At 26.1% G+C, this 20244-nt stretch overlaps 1 protein-coding gene and 1 pseudogene across 50 annotated transcripts in view; both read left to right on the top strand.

The window, feature by feature from the left end:
- The window catches only part of LOC132951710 (longitudinals lacking protein-like), a 208869-nt gene that overhangs the window by 39772 nt on the left and 148853 nt on the right, over nt 1-20244 (top strand). The window contains exon 5 of one of the 50 annotated variants that reach the window (XM_061023639.1): nt 18233-18435. The exons of the other annotated variants lie outside the window; for them this stretch is intronic. Coding sequence (XP_060879622.1) covers nt 18233-18420 — 188 coding nt within the window. The 3' untranslated portion in view covers nt 18421-18435. Of the gene's footprint in view, nt 1-18232; nt 18436-20244 lie in introns of those variants that run through there. 50 annotated transcript variants of the gene reach the window in all.
- LOC132951720 (uncharacterized) overlaps nt 4729-20244 on the top strand; it is a 124808-nt pseudogene continuing 109292 nt past the window's right edge.

Here is a 20244-nt window from a genome sequence, read left to right as displayed (position 1 = left end):
ATAGTTTATTAAGATATCTTCTTTTTTTTATTTTTGAAAATCTATTAACAGCATTATCTATAAATCAATTTTACCTGATTCATTATAAGTGTATAAGTATATATTATATAATATATATATATCTTATATAAGTATATGATATATTTAAAAATTAATATTATCTTAAATTATAATATATTTTTTTTTTATTGCTTGCTTACCGGCTCAAGTTTTGTCTGTTTATTAACATGCTAGAAATTATTTTCGATACTTTTCGAGCAGTTTGCGGTAATTTTATATTTTTAGTCGCACCCCTTAACAACCACCCATCTATTTTTTTTAGATCATATTTTTCCCAAATTAAAAGATTAATGTAAACATGCGTCACGAAAAAAATTAATTTTAATTTAGGTACTCAACTAAATTAACACAATACGCAGAATAGTTGAATCATACACGACTGTCACAAGTTATGAAGTCCGTGATCAATGATAAATAATAAGAGCGTCAATCGGTTGTTGTTTTTAGAATTTGTAATCATTTTAGATTTTAGAAATTAAACTATACGAGATTATGATACTAACTGTTCATTTTCCTTCACAAAACACACTCACACAAACAAACATACATAAATACATACATACAATGTGTACGTCCCCGCATACGTCTAAATATATTCGAACTATCAATTAGTAAAAATGTATCATTGTGACAATAATTTCTTAGTACATACTATAATATTTTCTGAAAATATTATAAAATTCCCAGACAGCAAATGTTTGACTAAAAATATTATTATAACATTATTATAGGCACGTTTTTGCACTAATAAAATATAATAATGGTAAAACGGCAACAACTGGACACCGGCCCATAGGGCTGCTTTTAAAATCAGACAGGGGCAAATGCCCACCTTGCCCCCCCCCCCCCAAATGACGCCACTGCAATACATACCCCAACATTTAATAATTTGATGTTTTTATGTTCAATTTTAAATAGTGCTGTACTTTTAATATTTTATATTATATTACTATTAGACATTTTCGAAATGATCAATTGTTTTCTACACATAAAAATCAATTTACACATTGACATCATTCAGCATTGTATTTTTTGCAACAGTCGTAACAGTCGTAAATACTCATATTATGCAATATTATATTATTATATACAATAATGTATACACAGCGTAGCTGTGTCTTATAAATTTAAGTGGAGCGAAATAAAATGATTTACATTTTCGATTTTCCCTCCTTTTTATCATGAATATGTTCAAATTTCATGATTGGTTTCTTCAGCTGGTAATGCCTGGTAGGTACCTATTATATATTTACACTTTACAGTATTATAATGCCATGGTACTGCCTACTTATCTAATATTTATTGGGTATTAGCATATTATGCGGAAATCCATTACATTTTCAAGGGGCTAACATTATTAACATCAATAATGTGAGTGGGAGGGGGGATTCGATCCCACACAACTAAAAAAGGAACGGGCTTAACGGACTTTTGGGGGGCTAAGTGGTAAGTAAACAAATTTGTTTCTAAGATTATTATATCGATGGGCGATGTTCGATGGTATTAACGTAGGTACACGAAAAGTTCTAAAATTCCGAGACTGGTGAGAGAGATGCTGAGCCGGCTATAAACCTATTATAATATTGATACTATAACTATAATAGATCTATACCAGACTATAATTATACTCATCGGCCACCATACATAATATACGATATTGTAGGTACCTGGTACCTACATACGCCTATATTGATGTCGCGAAGTATTAAATAATATTATTATAGATACAACAATTTCGATTTGTCTAAAACTTTTAAATATATTATTATTTTGGTTTATATAAATATTCGTCTTTATACGGTTTTATTATTATTATTATTAAATATATGTACCAGGTACAGTAGTACCATTGTTTAGTACCTACGTATATTATACATTTATACGTTATTTTAAGGTGACCGTGTAGGTAGGTTATATAATATAGACAGGTATATAACTATATAAGATACAGTACGGAAATAAAAAAAAGTGAGATTTTTATGTATACCACTACCGACTCCCCTCTCTACTTTCACTCACTATGAACTACCTAGGTATACCTTATTAAGGTAACCTAAAAGGCTTGGAAATTGAAAGATTCAATAATTTTAATTTATATAATAAGTATATAACTTGTTTTATAGTTGCCTATATTAAACCCCTTAAAAATCGTTATTGTACTCAGTGGCGTATTTTGGATTTTGCTGCCCTGGTACTCATTTTTTTTAATTCCCTTTCCCACCGGTTTTTTTCTGTGGGAATTTTTCTCACTCATAAAAAAACTTAAGTACAATACATGTGATATGGTAATAGTATCAAATATCAATGTATCATGCAGCATACAAATCTATTGAGTGCCCCAGAATGTTGAATATCCGTAGGTAGGTACACTCAGTAGCACCAAATAAGTAATAACGAAATAATCAAGCAAATTGTAAAAGGTATCAATTTTTTTTACCTATTTATAAAATTGTCAATTTATCAAAAATTAATATTTCTTGAAAAAGAGATCGATAATGAATGCATAATGATATACGGCTTATTGCATTAAAACCATGGTTAAAATCAATATAAATAATTAAAGAAAACGAAATCGTCCAATGATAGTAATTAATAATTTTTTTTTGAGTTACACCAGACAATTAAAATCAATTTTATGTATATATAATTTTTTATTTTTTTTTTAAATCGTCAAATATTATTATAATTTATAATAATAAACGTAAACGTCCATAGTGGCTTTAAATTTCAATTCCTTTTTTCGAACGAGTGTAGTTCGACTACTACTCGTTTTTTACCAGAGTGCAGTTCGACCATTACCTTTTTTAAACTCAAGTGCAATTCGACCATTTCTTTTTAGGTAATAAGTGCAATTCGACTATCCCGTTTGTTAGCTATTAAATATTAAAAACGATCTGTCGGTCTCCTGTACAATATAGGTACCATTTTTAATATACGACACTCTTGTACTGACAGTAGTACAGTACGATGTTACTAACATTATAGCCCTCAAGAAATGTTTAGTTTAGGCACACAACAATTATAGGTTTATGTATTGGACGAGTGACGTCAAACCAATACGCGCGCGTATTATCAGATGTGGAGATTGATTGCGCAGAATTGCTTTTTTAATATTTAAATAACAATTAAACGTTTTGTTGACATTGATTTGCATAACTGCCTAAATCATTGTAAATCTATTTTTTTTTTTAAAAATCTCCCACAAAAATTTGCTGCACCCAAAAAAGTGCTGCCTGGGGTAATTCCTCCCCTTAAATACACCACTGCACGTAGTACATATTCCAATATTCTTATTAATTATAGGCATTTAAGATAGGTATTCATATGTGTATTGCATAGGCGCAAATTGACTAAATTTTGTGGGGGGACTCAAGCCTCTCTTCTATAGCCATATTGCTTAGTACCACAGAATATAAAAATTAGTTCTAATTACTAGATTTTGAACTGGGGGACTAAGTCCCCCCTATATACGCCAATGATATATTGTATGGTATAAATGTATAAACTATAAATTAGGTACTGGTACCTGAAACAACTAATTAGTTTTTAATTCATATAGTCATATCAGATATAATATGACGAATTTTAGAATAACAAAAATTGTTCAAAAAGGGGGGCCAAAGCCCTTAGCCCCCTGGGTACGCACCAGGTTGCATCCTCTGCGTCAAAGGTCAGGACACCCGCCTATATGTGGTAAATAAAATATGTTATATTTTGTTCACCAAATAAAAAAGGCTATAAAATAAATGTTTTTTTCATATTATAATTTATAGTTATCATTGTAAACTGTAAAGTGTACATTATTCAGTGCATAATATAATAAATTCAAGTTATACGAGTTATTATTAGCACCAAAGTATATACAATATACATATTACTTATACTTAATATATACCTATATTGATGTGGGTGCTAAATTAGTTACCTACCAATTTGGTGTATAAAAAAAATGTCATAATATAATGATATTTTTTGACTACTAAATGAATAGGGAAATAGTTTAAGGGGATGAAATAGAAAGTAGTGGTTCTCATTTAATTTTCAAAATTCCACTTAACTATAAATTGTTTAACTTCCAAAAAACAACTCTACCTTAATACTTTCATATTAGGTCGTACCATACATTTATAGTTATTTCTCGATGTTTACAACGGTAAACAATATAAATTAATAATATTGTTGAACTTGAATTAGCTGTTCGCTATTTGTGTCTCCGTATTAATTAAAATCATAATAATATCATAATATCATTATCGTCTATTGATTAGACTATTATATAGTATAAGTATAATATTATATCATAAGTGACATAAGTCATTAGTAATACACTAATACCTAATAAAACAAATAATATGATTTGATATTGTTGTGCGACTGGGTAGACGCCAGACGGTCGTGGATTGACCGTAAGATTTATTGTATTGCTGTGTTATATTTTTTATACTAGAATATACGACCAATACGATAATCCGCGGTTGTACTGAAAGACCGCTGATGTGATTAAAAAAAATGTTTATTCTTGGAGTGATGTTGCCGAGACCTTGACCCCTTGGCCGACGGACGACGATTGTTGCCTGTTGGTCACACTGGTCGCCGGTCCCGTGGTACCGTTGATGGTGGTGAACGTTGCACGGAACGGTCGCTATAAAAAAGCGTTCTCGAAAACGCCGACAATCAACCGGATAACCAACGATTGTGAGACAGTAGTTACACCGCACTGGTGTGTTACTGCAACGCCGATGCGAGCAGCTGCAGCAGTGCTGCACTTGGTATAGTAAAGTACATTTTCTTCTCCACTAGCCACTACCCGGGTGGCGTGCAATACGGTGGCTGTTGGACTGAACGAGCGGCGGCTGTTTTCTCTTCCACAGCCATTCCCGTGATACGACCCCCCCCCACGCGTCCCTTCAAGATGTGTGGGACAACATCATCCCCCCTCCGGCCATAGGTGGCCGTAGTGGCGGTAAGTCCGTCGTGTTCCGTTTCGCGTCGACGGGTCGTCCGTGTCCCCTTGGTCCGTTCCGCTAGTTCCGTTACCCATTATCCGCTGTCTGTGTTTCGAGTGCCGCTGTTTTGGGTTTCTCGTAATCGTTTCGGAGTGCGCGCGCTTGTTCCGTTTGGCCATTTGTGTCGTCCGCCGTCCGGCCACCGCGACCACCGGCGGTGTTTGCTGGCCGCCGGAGGGCCTGGTGGACACCGAGGGCTCGTACCGTCGACTTGCACGCAACGAATGAAATATGTGGACGCCGTACAAATGGCTTTGGCTTCGACGTTACTGTCCGGTGAGTAGCATTGCAGTCTCTGGACGCACGTCAACGACAACTCGTTCTTATTAAAACCCTAGATGCTAGAGTATCTATCTCGACCTATAGGTTGTCTGTGACCCATTGCTCACCACCAAACACTACTACACTAGACTGTTGTTTTTGAGTTAAAATGTATTTCTATTATAGTTTAGGTACACACATTCATAATAATATGTAATATATATTCTAGGCATACTCAGACACACTTGCAAAAGTTTTTCCTACTTGAAGTTTTTTAAAAAATTTTTTTGCATTTATTTTTCTTATTGACTACCTAGTTAAGCTCTGCTTTTAGTTGTTGCAATTTACCAATAGTCCATATCGTCATCTTTGTCGGACTACCTTTATTACCTACTTTTTTACCAGTGTTTGTTTGTCAGATTTATTTGAATTCTTATAAACACACTAAGTAAACTACAATTCATTGTTAACTTTGAAAACTTTTCTTTATGAATCTAGCAATAGGTATTCCCCTTGATATTCCATATCAATGTATGAATGTAATAAATTATCCGAAAGTTATCTTAGACACCTATTGTTATAAATTTCTATTGATCTATCGATTTGCATTTTTCTAAGTGTCAATATCAACATTGATTGTTTCGTACTCAATACTTAGACATTAATTAAATGTAATGGAAGATGTTAGTATGTTTTTTCATATTGTTTGATCCTTATCAGTCTTAAACCTCATATTAGTCAGAATAATGTACTAAAGTTAGTGAAGCTATTATCATTATTGCAACGTTAAAACTTGAAGTTCGACTACTTTATTTGTTCTCTTTTTATCATTTATTTTTAATTTAGCTGTATGTGCCTAATATTACACTTCAATATAGTATATATATACATATACATATAACATTTAAAATTTTTTTGTTGATTAGGTACAATTTTCCAAGGTATTTTTCATAATTTATTATATACCTACTTTAGGTACCTAATCTATAACGGTATGTATGCACTTATGAATACAAATTATTTTTGAATTGTTACTCGGGTTTTTGATAAAAATATGTATAAGAATTTATCAATTAGAAAAAATCACAAAACATGTTTGTGTGGCATTTTTTGTTTACATATATAATGTCTTATCAATACTAATAGATAAGTAGTTTATATTGAATTGACATATTTTATAGATACTGTTATTAAATTTTGAAAATAGGTACTTACCTGTTATGGTTAATTGTAAATGTTCACACCGAAACTAGACAATTTATGTTATTAGAACAGGCCAAATGATAAATATGAAAATAAATTATAATAACAAAATAAGTTATTAATTTTAATTTTAAATTCTAGTAAGTCAGTATATTATTCAGTCCGTAGATTCAATCCGTGGTTTCACCTATGATTGTATCAACCAGATTATCAATTTTCGTTGACTTATTTTTGTTATCACTGTTATTAAGTAGGTGAATTTGTGATTTTATTTAAATTCTTCAACTGTTTTATTGTGTGGTTAGGGACTACCTATGATAATATTGTGAGTGGTTTATTTATTCTTGAATAGTAGGTAGGTATCTATTGATACATTTAAGTTAAAATTATATTCTTGTTAGGTTTTAATTGCTTTCAAGATTGCTATGCTCTAAAATCAATAATTTGAATTTTAGAATTATTGGTTTCAAAATATTATTGTTTCTGGAACTATTTGGTTTGTCAAAATACACTTTATTGAGATTTTCATTCAGCTAGTCAACAGTCATTAAAATTTTTTTTTTATATTTGAATAATACAGTGAGTTCCGCTTAATGTAATCACAGTGGTACATCACATTTTGATTCCATAAAAGATTTTTTTTTCTTATATTTCTATATTTCTACTCAAACTTAAAATAAAATGAAAACAACCTAAAAAAATATATATTTAAAATAAGGAAAAGAAACTATCAATTTTGTTTTTGATTTGACTCTAGTGACTTGTAATTTGATTTTCATAATAACCTAAAATAACTCAGTATACATCATAAAAATAAAAATAATTTTCGCTCGGCCAAAAAAATTGAAAATATAATACATGATCCATTAAAAGTGGAAATTAAAAAAAAAATTCAGTGTTTATCCATAATAATTTTTATCTAAGTGTAAAGTTTGAATTTTGACAAAAATCATGAAAAGTTCCAAACTATTTTGAGTTAGAAATTCTTAAAAAATTTTCTTTTATATCTAAGATCTAAACATTTTATACAATATTCCTCATAAGTTTGTCTACTTTTATTAAAAAAAAATGTCTCCTGGAAAGTTGAATTAAATATTTATGGTTCAAATGTTTACAACTTTGGTTATTTAGGTACTTGATTACTCATTTAGCAATTTTTTTATTTTGTTGTAATTCAAAATTAAATATCCGTAGATAGGTACTTGAAATTCACATCATATGTTTATTTTATAATTTTTCATACGTGATAAAATGTTCAATATATTTTGACTCGTTTTGAGGTGTAAACGGACATTTTTAATTTTTTTAGTTTTTTTCTATAAATATCAATAAAATTTTATTTGTTGTGTCAAATAGTTGGAAAATTTAGTACAATGCTGCTCAAAATATTCAATTGGTATAATATCAGTTTTCAAGTATTAAAAATACATAAGCAAAATTTTTTTTTAAAATTCAAAGTTTGACAACATTTATCAAATTGAAAATTTACAAATTATTTTGCATTATTTTCAAATTTATAAAATGTTCAATTTTTATAGCTAAGGATTAAAAATCTAAAATAAGTTTCCACGTAACTAGTTCTTACTGTAACCAAAAAATCTAAAAAATTAACAAACACAGTTTTTTTATAGCTATTTCAAGTTCAAGTTTGGACAACATTAGATATTGAAACGAAGAAGTATGGTTTTACTTTGTGTTATAGTTTAAAAATATTATTCATGGGTACTTGAAATTTCTAAAGTATATTATTATATAAAAATATGATAATATACGAATAATATTAATTCACTTACCAGCTAACAAATTAATAATAACAATATAAATATAATATATAATATCTTAGACTGACAAACCTAACCGTATTCATTGATATTATATCATTAAATTCGAATTTAACACCATCCATTATAGAGATCCACTTGTAACCTAATGTACAGCAAAGCGTCACCCACTTACCGGCTTTTTTTTCTTTTATAGATAACTCGTTTCTCGATGTAATGTAAGAACAATTTTTGAATATTAACTACAACAATTATACTAAATGACAGGTTATATATTAATACATCGATAAGTTTAAAAATCCAATTGAATTGTATACTAAATACCTTATACCAGCATTGGTCTCCTTACCAGTGGCGCACACTCAAAATTAATAGGGGTAGCAAATTGAATTGGTTACCTCTATATTGGCTAATAGACTTATGTCTATAGCCTATAATTATTCAATAGTTTATTTTCAATATTTTTATACGTAGTAGAATTTTTATGATGTAAATATTTTGGAGCCAGGTGGTCCACCCACCCAGCTAACAAAAAATCAAGGGTAACAACTACTACCATTGAACCCTCCATTGTGCGCCTAACATAATCAGTCTGAAAAACCATGAAATCGAAAATATATTTATAAAAGTGATTTAATTATCCAGTACATTAGTGATTCTATTAAAAGGTCAATTTAATATTGATAACATACAATTTGGTATGGGTTTATCTTTTATGATTCCAATAAATGGTTTATTCTATAAACCAGTGATCACATTAAGTGGAATTCACTGTATTTTATTTTATGTATAATGAGAAGGGTTTGAAACAAATATAATAGACATAGGTACCTACATTTTAATAGTTTGGATTTTAAAAATGTAGTTCTTGTTCACAAAATAATACATTGATCAATTTATGGATAGACTATAAATTTCCATTTTTTTTTCAATAATATTTTTATTGCTCAATTCCTTTAATGTTATATTCAATATAATGTATGTTGTAAAATAATAAATTATACCCAATAGATCATATTTTATATTATGTTAACAAATTGTATTAAAATACATTCTTACTTTTTTAATGCGTTTATGAAAAAAATTTTGTACACATTTGTATTATTTTATTAAATATGTTATTTAGGGTTTGACCACAAATCACCATAAAATACTAAATAAAACATCAATTTAAACACTGGACAATAAACAGAAACCATTTTTCTAAAATAAAAATTATGATCACTTGTGTGATTTCACGAGGTACCTACTAAAAATGTGTTATTATATTTTATATCATGCGTATGACCGTTTGTCATCATTATTTTCTATTTATTTCCTAAACTTTAGTATTAACATACAATTATATAATATAGCTAGGTAGTGAATAATTTGAGTAGAATGACTAAAATCTTGTTATTTATAAAGCTTATATTATTTTGTTTCAGACTTGGCATTGAAATTATAGTAAGTCCAAACTTGGTAACATATAAGGTAAGTGGATGAATATTGATTATAGGTAGATCTAAAAAAAATCTAAATATTTTTGAAATTTATTTCTCCCATATTATGCTACTGATGGTAAGAGTATCTCTTATAGCAAAAAAGGAAAATTATCAAGCAATCCCAATATAATCATTTAGAATTGCTAATTTATTATTATAAATTTTGTTAATGTACCTATTGTATAATATTCTACCTGGCTGTTAAAATAAATCATTATTTTGTATTAAGTATATAAGATTTTGATTAGGTGAATTTTTATTAAATACCTAGTATAAATTAAATTAGGTAGTAAACATAATGTTGACTATACTGTAGTTGACTTGTAGTTAAGGTTTGTTTTATCTTTATAAAAAGTTCTATTTTATTATATTTAATAGAATAGAGTTATATTTTTATGGTGCACTATGGTGTTCAAACTACACATAACTTTGAATGTATATTTAGTTTTAAGGTAAAAATCAGAGAATCCTTTATTTTTTGTCCCTTTGAAGATTATGAAGAAATACTGGTAAGTTTTGCTTTGCTTAATATGTTAAATATAATTAATTATACTAAATATTACAAATGGTAGTTACATTGTTGATATCTATTGTAGAGTAAGATGCAATGTTATTTACACGTGTCTCATTTGTAAGTTTTTGATTTACAAAGTAAGTTATGTTTAGGTTTTTTTGCTTTTATACGCTTTCAGTTGTAGCTGGCCGTAAATCAAGATGCAAAATCTGTTAATGGTTTCAAGTTTTCAACTAAAGGTTTGGTAAAGGAGACAAAAAATATTCATCTGTACATTTGGATTTTTATGTTAAAACAAGTATTTAATAAATTTATTATTCATTTTATATTTTAGATAAAACTTTTGAAAAAGTTTTCTATGAATAATATAATATTGTGAATAAAGCATCAGTTAAGTATAAGGGTCACAATGGACCAAAAAAAGTTCAAGGGTTAATTTATGTGAGAGTTAATTAAAATTTATATCAAATTAATAATTTCAATAGTTCAAACTATGATTCAAAACAAGGCAACGTTGAATGGAATGTGTAATCTTCCTTGCTTACACATTTCATTCAATTGTCTTGTTGATACATTTAATTTTGTTGGTAACTAATAACGTTTATTTTAAATTATAGTTAATGCACAATTTGAAAAATAAAATTTTAGGTAGGTAACAGAAAAGTAAAAATAAAATTAAAAAAAAATTTTTTTTAAAAGAGTTACATTTTTTAATTTTTTAAATTCAATGATTAAATGTTATTTAAACAATGATATTTTTAGGAAGATCTACTCAATTATTACTTTATTAGTTTAACCTCTATATTCTAGTGTTATTTAATTTTTAAATCATTTCTAGCATGTAATGAAAAAACTTAATTTTATTGTTTCCCTATTATTTATGTACACTTACTAACTGATGTTTTGTTTTTTTTCAAAATTTTTTTTATAAATACAATTTTTTTAAAATATATTGTTTTGTTTTTACGTAATTATTAGTGTATAAACACATTCTTCGTAAAACAAAAGAATATACAACTATTATATTTATAGACCATTATTGTTTCATTAAGTTTTTCATTCACTTTTGTTTCATAGTAATTAAGTTTTTTAGCTATGAAGTTAAATATCTATTTAAATATACAAAATTTAGTATATCCAAGTGTATTGATGAAATGATTCTCTAGTTTTTTTTAACTGAATTAAATTATAATTTATTATAATTTATAACCATTGAGATATTATTAAAAATAAGTGTATTTACTTGTTCTAATGTGAATAAGTACATTTATCAGTTGAGTTAATGACATTTATGTTAAGTGTTTGTTTTTAAATTTAAATTGGTGTTGTGTAAAAGAAAAAAAAGTATTGAAGTTCAACATAATTGAAGAATCTACAACTTTTTTTCATCATTATTTAATATTTTATATGTAATTTTGTGTATCGTAATATATTTTTTTTGTAATTTGGATCAAAATTGTCTATTGTGTAAGGTAAGTATTGGTAACCAAGGTTATTTAGCTTTTAAGAAAAATTATTCAAAACTATGTTACATGTTATTGTAATCCAAGGATTATTTATGGTCCTATTACATTCCATTATTAACAGTACTTTTTCTGTAATCTAGTATATCTTTAAAAAAATACTTAAATATGTATGTATAATATTCTTCCATTCTTAATATTCCTTAAGAATTAATTCCTTAGTATTTCAGGCTTCAGCTCAAGCAATGAAACAACTAATTTTCATATAATCAGGTAATAAATATATACTTTGTTTATATTCTATTTATAATATATGAAAATGCTTTATTAAGTTTTTCAGACTGAGTTGAATATCATATTTAATTATGTATTAACATTAATTACTGATTGTTTATTATTATTTAAAAATAATAATTATTAATTAATGTAAGTATGATTAGATACTCTGTTATATTTTTCAGTTATGCTCATAATTAATTTCATGAAATTATGAATCCAAATACTAATGTTTTTAATGCTTATTTAAATTTTATTACTAATTTTGTTTGTTTCAAAATAATGGTATGTATATTGATCATATTTTTAAAATATATTTTGTGTGAGCAGTTTTTGATAACAAACAAATTATTTGTTTACTATCAACAATATTTCATTTAAAATAAAGTTTTAAAGAATTAAAAACTTTTGACTTCTGTTATAAGAGATTTACATTTTCTTTATAGAAATTAAACAAGGTTGAATGAAAACATTTCATTATAATCATAATATTTGAAATAATTATACTAATTTAAGTATAATTTTATTTTTTGAATCTTAGGATTAAACTGATAAGTTTTAATAAATATGCTCAACTTTGTGGGATAGCAAGATTTATTTAAAATATTATTTATCTAAGCTGTATTTTATTTTTAGAAAGTTTTTCAACTGTATTTTTAAATCATTCAGGTATAGATAAAAATTTAAAAAAATTATATCATTTATATTTTATCTAACCTAAAATAATACAGATAATGATAGATTCTAATTAATTATGCAAACATAAAATATTTTAAGATAAAAGACAAATTACAAAATGTATTTTTTGCCTAAAATATTATGTTAATACTTCATTAAAGTAACTGTTTTTAATATAAAATCTAATAGCCAATTTTACTTTTAAATTAAAATTTACAATTGCTGCTTAAGTAGAATTTACCCTCAATATATTTATTACCTCATTAAATCATCATTAAAAGCTATATAATATGTAATATTGAAAAGTTAAATATTATAAAATAAAACATAATTTATGTGAACAAAAATTATTTCATCTACATAATTTTACTTATTATTATTATGTTCATTGTCTTTATTTAGAAAAATGTTGATATCCTCTTTTATCAGTTTGTGATTTGTATCCACTGTAGTTCTGTTTCTGCTATATCATTCCTTTTAATGTTTCCTTGTGTTTTTTCCCAGTTTCCGTCGGAGCCTTCAGTTGCGTTGGTTGTCATCATATTACACTACAAAATCAGGGTTGACTCAGCATAAGAAGTTCAAGTGACAATTTAATCAAAATAGAATTTCATTCTATAGTTCCTACTGCTTCAAAAATTTTCCCCGGAAAAATGTATTGAACCTACTGTGTTAATATCCACAAAATTACCATGTTTCATGCCAGTTCAAAATATTTGTTTAAAATAATAAATTAAAAAATTCATTATTTCTTTTAAAATCATTCAATATTTCCTAAAACTGATTTACTGTTATACACATTTTACAATTTGATTAGTTTTTTGTATATTTTAAATTTATACATATTTTTTGAATACTATTCATATTTTTAATAATCATGTTTATAGTTAAAATTATAATTAACCTTTATTCACCTGGTGATAATACCAATCTTATTGAATTTGTTAATTATTGTATAATAGTAATTTTAATGACTTCTGTATCGATGGTTTTCAATTGATATTAAATTTTGTATTATTTTTTTTTTTAATAATTTACTGTTGCGATCAATTTTTGTTAATACAATATAGACATTTTTTACATAATATATATTTTGTATACAATATCACAATTGTCATTTATAATTTCCTTTTGTAACGCAACATATGTATTTTTCCCTCTGTGATAATTTGTTTTGTTTTTTTTTTTTTTAAGTCATTGTTTTGTTAACAAATTTTACAGATATATGGAAAAAGGAATAAATTCATAAGATTTATAATAAAAATGTTATTTTTTAATATGGTATATAACATCAGGTTAAAATAGGAGTATTTATTGAGTGATCAGCGTGATGTGGAACAGATGAAATAGCTATATTTATAAACTTAGGTTTTTAAAGTTTAAATTGTATCAAGTAATTAGTTAAATTTTTGAAATATCTAGAGATAATCTTTTTACATAATCAGGGTGTATCATTAACAACCTGAAACTAATGGACTGAAAACCCAAACTTCTTTTTTTTAATTTGCTTAGCTTTTATTCAATTTATTATTGTGTTTATTATTTTTAATACAAAGGTAACCACAGTTAACGTTTATCACCAGGTACACATTTCTTCTTGGCGCACAGAGGCAGGAAGCCTTCTGTATCAATGCATAATGTTCAGTTTGTTGATGGCCGATGGGTGTGCCCATGTGGAAAAAATTACAAGTCTAAAACAAGTCTAAGTCTGCATATGCGATTAGAATGTGGAAAAGAACCACAATTCAAATGTGACCATTGCCCATACAAAGCATACCAGAAAATAGCCTTACAGAAACATACTTATTGTAAACATCGTTGTGTAGTTCAGACTGAATGACTTTATTTTATTGTATGTATATATATATAATGTATATATAATATTGTATATATATATATATATATATACAATTATAATATTGTCAAAAAAATAAAAATAAAAATAATATTCTTATTATAATAATCAAATAATATGATTGCATATAGGAACATATTAACTAAATTGATAAAAATTGTGGATCCATTATACATAGGAAACATAATTATGGTTTCAATTTTAAACATAAAAGATTTTAAGCAAATTCTCATACTGCTAAAATATAATATCCATTTTCTTAGTTATAAGTAAAGAATATTTATTAAGGGGCCGGTGCCAGTTTTTCAAACTTTCTGAAATTCAATAAAATTTTATATTTTAGTTGCCATCTTAATTATTTACTTTTCCACTTATCTACTACCCGATACCTATTTAGGAGGGTTGATAGGGTGTATTATATCAAAAAAAACTACTTTACGGGAATAACTCTCAGGCTTTGTAGAATTGTCAGATTTTGATGACTATTTTTTTATCTGATAGAAGAAGACTTCCTACAGCCCGCATCAATCTCTGATTTTCTAAAAATTTGTTAAAAATGCATTTTATCTTGTTTTTTTTTAGACATATTATTAAGTTTGAGAATAAAATATTGAAAAACAGTGATCAATGCAAGCTGCAGAATATTTCCCTCCCGCAATTAAAAAAAAAAATCATGATATTTGGTTTATTCTACAAGGCGGTATCCTTATACCCGCAGAGTGTAATTTTGAGGACAAAATGGCATCGGCACCAAGCGCCTTCATTATACATAACTTTATATAATATCACTTTTTTTACCACCATATTTTGATTTAAATTTTTGTAGATAATAACTAATTTATGCAAGTACTTTTTATTTTTAAAAAATTCCAGTTTAATTTTAAAAAAAATCACTATAACTGATTTTTTGCGTATGCTTAAAAATAAATGTTTATTTTATTTGATCAAGTTATTGTAAATGTAAGTTAAATAAAACATTAATTTCTGATTAAAAATGAAGATGTTTTTTAATACTAATTCACCAGAGAAACATTATATTAAATGTTGGTATACATTATATATAAATAATAAAACACAAGTCATAATAATAGACCTTTTTATTTAATAGTATCTAAAGTTAAAATTAGTATTTATGCTAATATCTCAATCAAGACCACGGGTGTAATTTAGTTAAATTTTAGCTGAAGCAAAACTAAAAATTGTTGGAAACTGTACAATTACCCATAAAGTATCTATTTACAAAATGGTTTGCTGCACTTGCAGTTATATATAATTATTTATTCATGAATATCTTTTATTCTTTTACTAAGATACTTACTAAGAACTTCAATATTTGTTCAAAATACATAATATTATACTTAAATGAATCTGAAATAAATAATGGGACTCTAGAGATTGACACCTGTTTTCTTGATGTTAGTCACGCATGTTACTATTAATGTTAGGAAACTGTAACAAACTACCCTCTATTATTTAAAAATGCTTTGGGCAATACGGTACAACAAAATGATCACAAATATTACATCACAATATTGGATCAAAAATCAAGTTTTTGTTTTATTGACCATATCATGAATTAGATAAGATATTCAGTTAATAAGGTATTTGCGTTAAAACGGTTTAAAATCCATAAATACATGCTTTTTTAAAATCCTCACACACTGCAGTGGTGGTGGTAGCGGTTACAGCAAAATGAAGCCGGACACAATTTTATCGCCACAGCGGCAGCACTGTCATGACAACAGAATTTTACCGCCAACACTGCAGTGTGACAATCTTTACTGATATTTTGAGTTATTAAGATTAACAGTAAAAATATAAGTATTCGTGGATTTAAACCGTTTTATACATACTTTAAGTTTACTATATTCACTATACTACTTACTTAAATTAAAAAGATTAGTATTGATTTTGTTATATAATGCATTTTAATTAAATTTATTATCAATATGTTTGCACTACAATTTGTGGCCTGTATCACACACAAGATACTTACTAAAATGGGTCTATATGTTTATAAATTTGTGGCTTGATTGTTAAGTTAAATGTAACTTATTATATATATTGTTACCGAGGTATTAATATATAATGTTATCCGGGTATTAATTGGATTATAATCGTAATGTTTTTAAATTATTAAATACTAGTTTCCTTAGTATTTTTTTTTTAAATAGGACTGACCTTACAGCAATAAAAAGAGAAATGTAAAGAGTGGTTTGTCATAATATAACAAAAGAAGATAATTTAAAGCAAAAATCATTTTAATTAGACCCCATTATATTTTTTTTTGTCATGTCTGTCAATAATTTATTTAAGAGTAAATTATTGAAGCTTATGAGTATTAGATATAATTGAATAACCTATACAATTTAGATAAAAATAGCAATTAAATTTTTTAAATAATTGTATATTTATTGAATACGGCATTAGTATACTACCATTATTTTTAATATATATATATATATATATTTAAATACATAATTATTATTAATAGTTATCTCCTAATAATACCTGATAAATTGTGTTTCCTTTAAGAATAAATGGAATATCAATAATTAAATATACTATATATTATTTATACACAAATCATAGTATGATGATAATTATTAAAATCTATGACTTAAAACAAAGATTTTTTTAATTTTAGATTATATATATATTTCTTTATTAAAAATTATAAAGTACATCAGTATAAGATTTATGCCTTACAAACCTATATATATATATTTATTTGTTATATATACATCTATTGAGTGATCAATTAGAAATACTTTTTTTGCATGGATATGATTATTGACATATTTTATGAAAAGTAATAATAAAGCCATTAATTCATGCATAATGAAATACTGTGTTTAAAACTAAACAAAATTTATTCGTTTAGTACCTATTATTCTTACTTATTTTAAACAATCTATGAAGAAATTGTTTACAAATTTCACAATATTTTTAATTTTACATCACATTGTAAATTTAAGTATATTCATAGAGTTAATAATAATAAGTATTACATATTACATTATTAATTGTCGAACTTTTAAATTATAAAATATTGTACTGATTATACTTATATAAATAATAAAAGTAAGTCTTTAATTACAAAATGTATATTATAAAATAAGTATAATAAAAATATATTATTAACTGTAAAAATTATTTTTGTCTTGTTCAAAAGAAATATATATATTTTTGATGATGAAGTATATTGATAACTATAAATACAATTTGATTAACAACACTTTTTGCATTTTATTTTAACATTTTCTTAATAATCTAATCAATAAGAATGTTTAAATATTAGTATATAAACTCTAAATAATTAATTTATCATACAACATATTTAAAATCTTAAAATGTATAAGTATAGTCGATTGTGGTTAACTTGAAGTTGAAGGGACCTGCCGGAAAGTTAAGAGTTATTCAAGAATTTGAGTTATCCAAGGGTATTATCCTAATTATAAAAAATTCTAGGAACCGGGGAAAAAGTTCAAGGTATCGACGATTTTGAGTTAAAGAAGCTCAAGTTAACCTAGTTTGATTGTATAAGATACTAATCATTTTAAGTATTATAAGACAGACTTAAGTGTCGACTTCAATATTTGTTAATTAATTATACTTACTATATATTGTTTTTTTTTGTTTGATCTGTAGAAACAATTAAGCCTTATAAATGTGCTTGTGGAAAAATGTATGGTTCAAAGACAAGTTATCGACTTCATATCAGACTTGAGTGTGGCAAAGAGCCTACGTTTTTATGTCCTCTTTGCCCTTTTAAAACGTATAGAAAATCTAATCTTCAAAATCACACGGGTATCAGACATGGCTATTTATTTAATTAAATAATTTTTTTTTATACTTGATTATTAGAATTATTCAATCGTATTATTTACTAATTTATTATTACATTTAGAAAGTATTATAATATGTTAAACATAAAAAGTTTTTTATTATTGAAAAAAAAATAATATTAAATTGTAAGATTTTTATATTTTTGTACACAGACTAAATTAGTTGGTTGAACTTTTAAATCTATTAATTTGGTGACACGTTATAATTTATATTCTTTAAATGAGCTTTACTCTTAAGTTTAGTAGTTACAATGAAATTACATTTATTATGTAGTTTGACAATATGCCAGTTTTTATTGAAATTGTTAAAATATTACTTTTCTTGGTTGCATAAGTTAAGTATCTGAACACATCTATTAAAACAAGTATATAAATATTTTAAAAGTTATTTTGATGAAACAATTTGTCTCTGTGACTAAGTTAAGGTTAAACAATTAAGTGTAATTTTAGCATAATTTAAATGAATAAGAACTTGATTATTAAATTGGATATAGAGTGACAAACCAGCAGATTGGACCATGTTGTTTGTTTTATTATACCTTGCTTAGAAGCTTACTAATAACATTTATTTTTCAATTAAAACGACTATTTAATTCATCATACTCATTAAGTATATTACTGATAATATATATATGGGTGTGTACAAAAAAATATCGATTGAAGAAGAACCTATCCAGTGGACCTGATGAGATGATAAATCAATGTTGGTTCAATGTGCTAAACATTTTCAGTTATTTAGTGTACTTAAATCTAAACAAATTGAATGAAAACAATTTCATTTTAATATTTTGTATCACCTTCTTAATATTCTCCTGTTTCTAATTATATCCTGTCATACTCTAATAGATATGTGTAGCTATATTTTATTAATTGTAAACTAATTGTTAAAAAAAATTCCAATAGGATTAATATAAAAAGTAATATTTTTTGATTCTTGTTCCTATGTGTAGTACCTTGCCTTATTTCTATTGTTTTAGAACTTACTAGTGTTCATTTTAGAAATTAACTACAATTTTTTATTCCTGGATAATTAAGCAGTTTATACTTTATACCAAAAGAATTAATGTTGTGTTAATGTTTTCTGACATAAGAATGGGACAAAGTAATTTACTATATACTAAATTAATGTGTTATCTAAAACAGGGGCGAATCCAAGAATTTTTCAAATTGGTGATCCAAATATTTTTACATTTAAAAAGAATACAATCAGTGGTTTGCACCTTAAGAATTTTAAATTTTGTTAGTAAATGGGGGGGGGGGGGGGTTCTAGACCCGACCCCTCTGGGTATACCGTTGAATTCCAAAATATTTTCTAAGTATATAAACTTGATGTCTTTATAGGTTATTACGGGTGATTTTGCAAAGCTTAGTAGCTGCAATGAAGATTGCCATTCAAAATGTTACAAATATATTTTTTGTGTTACTGCCAAATAATTCATCATTTCATATTCAATACATTTTAAACTTATGAACCATTTACCCCATTTTAATATTAGATAGAAATTATTTCTATAGTATAACTTATTTATATTATATTGCACAAATAAACTGTGAAAATGTTCTATGTAATTTATTTTAAACTATGCTTTTTATAGCCAGAGTAGTTGAAACTGTCTGACTTATTAATATTTGAAAATAGTATACCGTTAAATTTTATATAAGAATGTATTTTATATTATAATTTTTTTTTTAAACTAATTATTATAATATTATATACTATTTTTGATGAATGTCGTCTTAGAATAGCCTAAGTGTGTAGTTTAGTTAGGATTGATTATAAGTTCTTTTATATAAATATGTAACTGAATTTAAAAT

This window comes from Metopolophium dirhodum, chromosome 9 (assembly GCF_019925205.1).
Source record: "Metopolophium dirhodum isolate CAU chromosome 9, ASM1992520v1, whole genome shotgun sequence".
In the NCBI taxonomy this organism is placed as follows: Eukaryota; Metazoa; Arthropoda; class Insecta; order Hemiptera; family Aphididae; genus Metopolophium; species Metopolophium dirhodum.
This window is presented reverse-complemented; position numbering and strand designations above follow the sequence as displayed.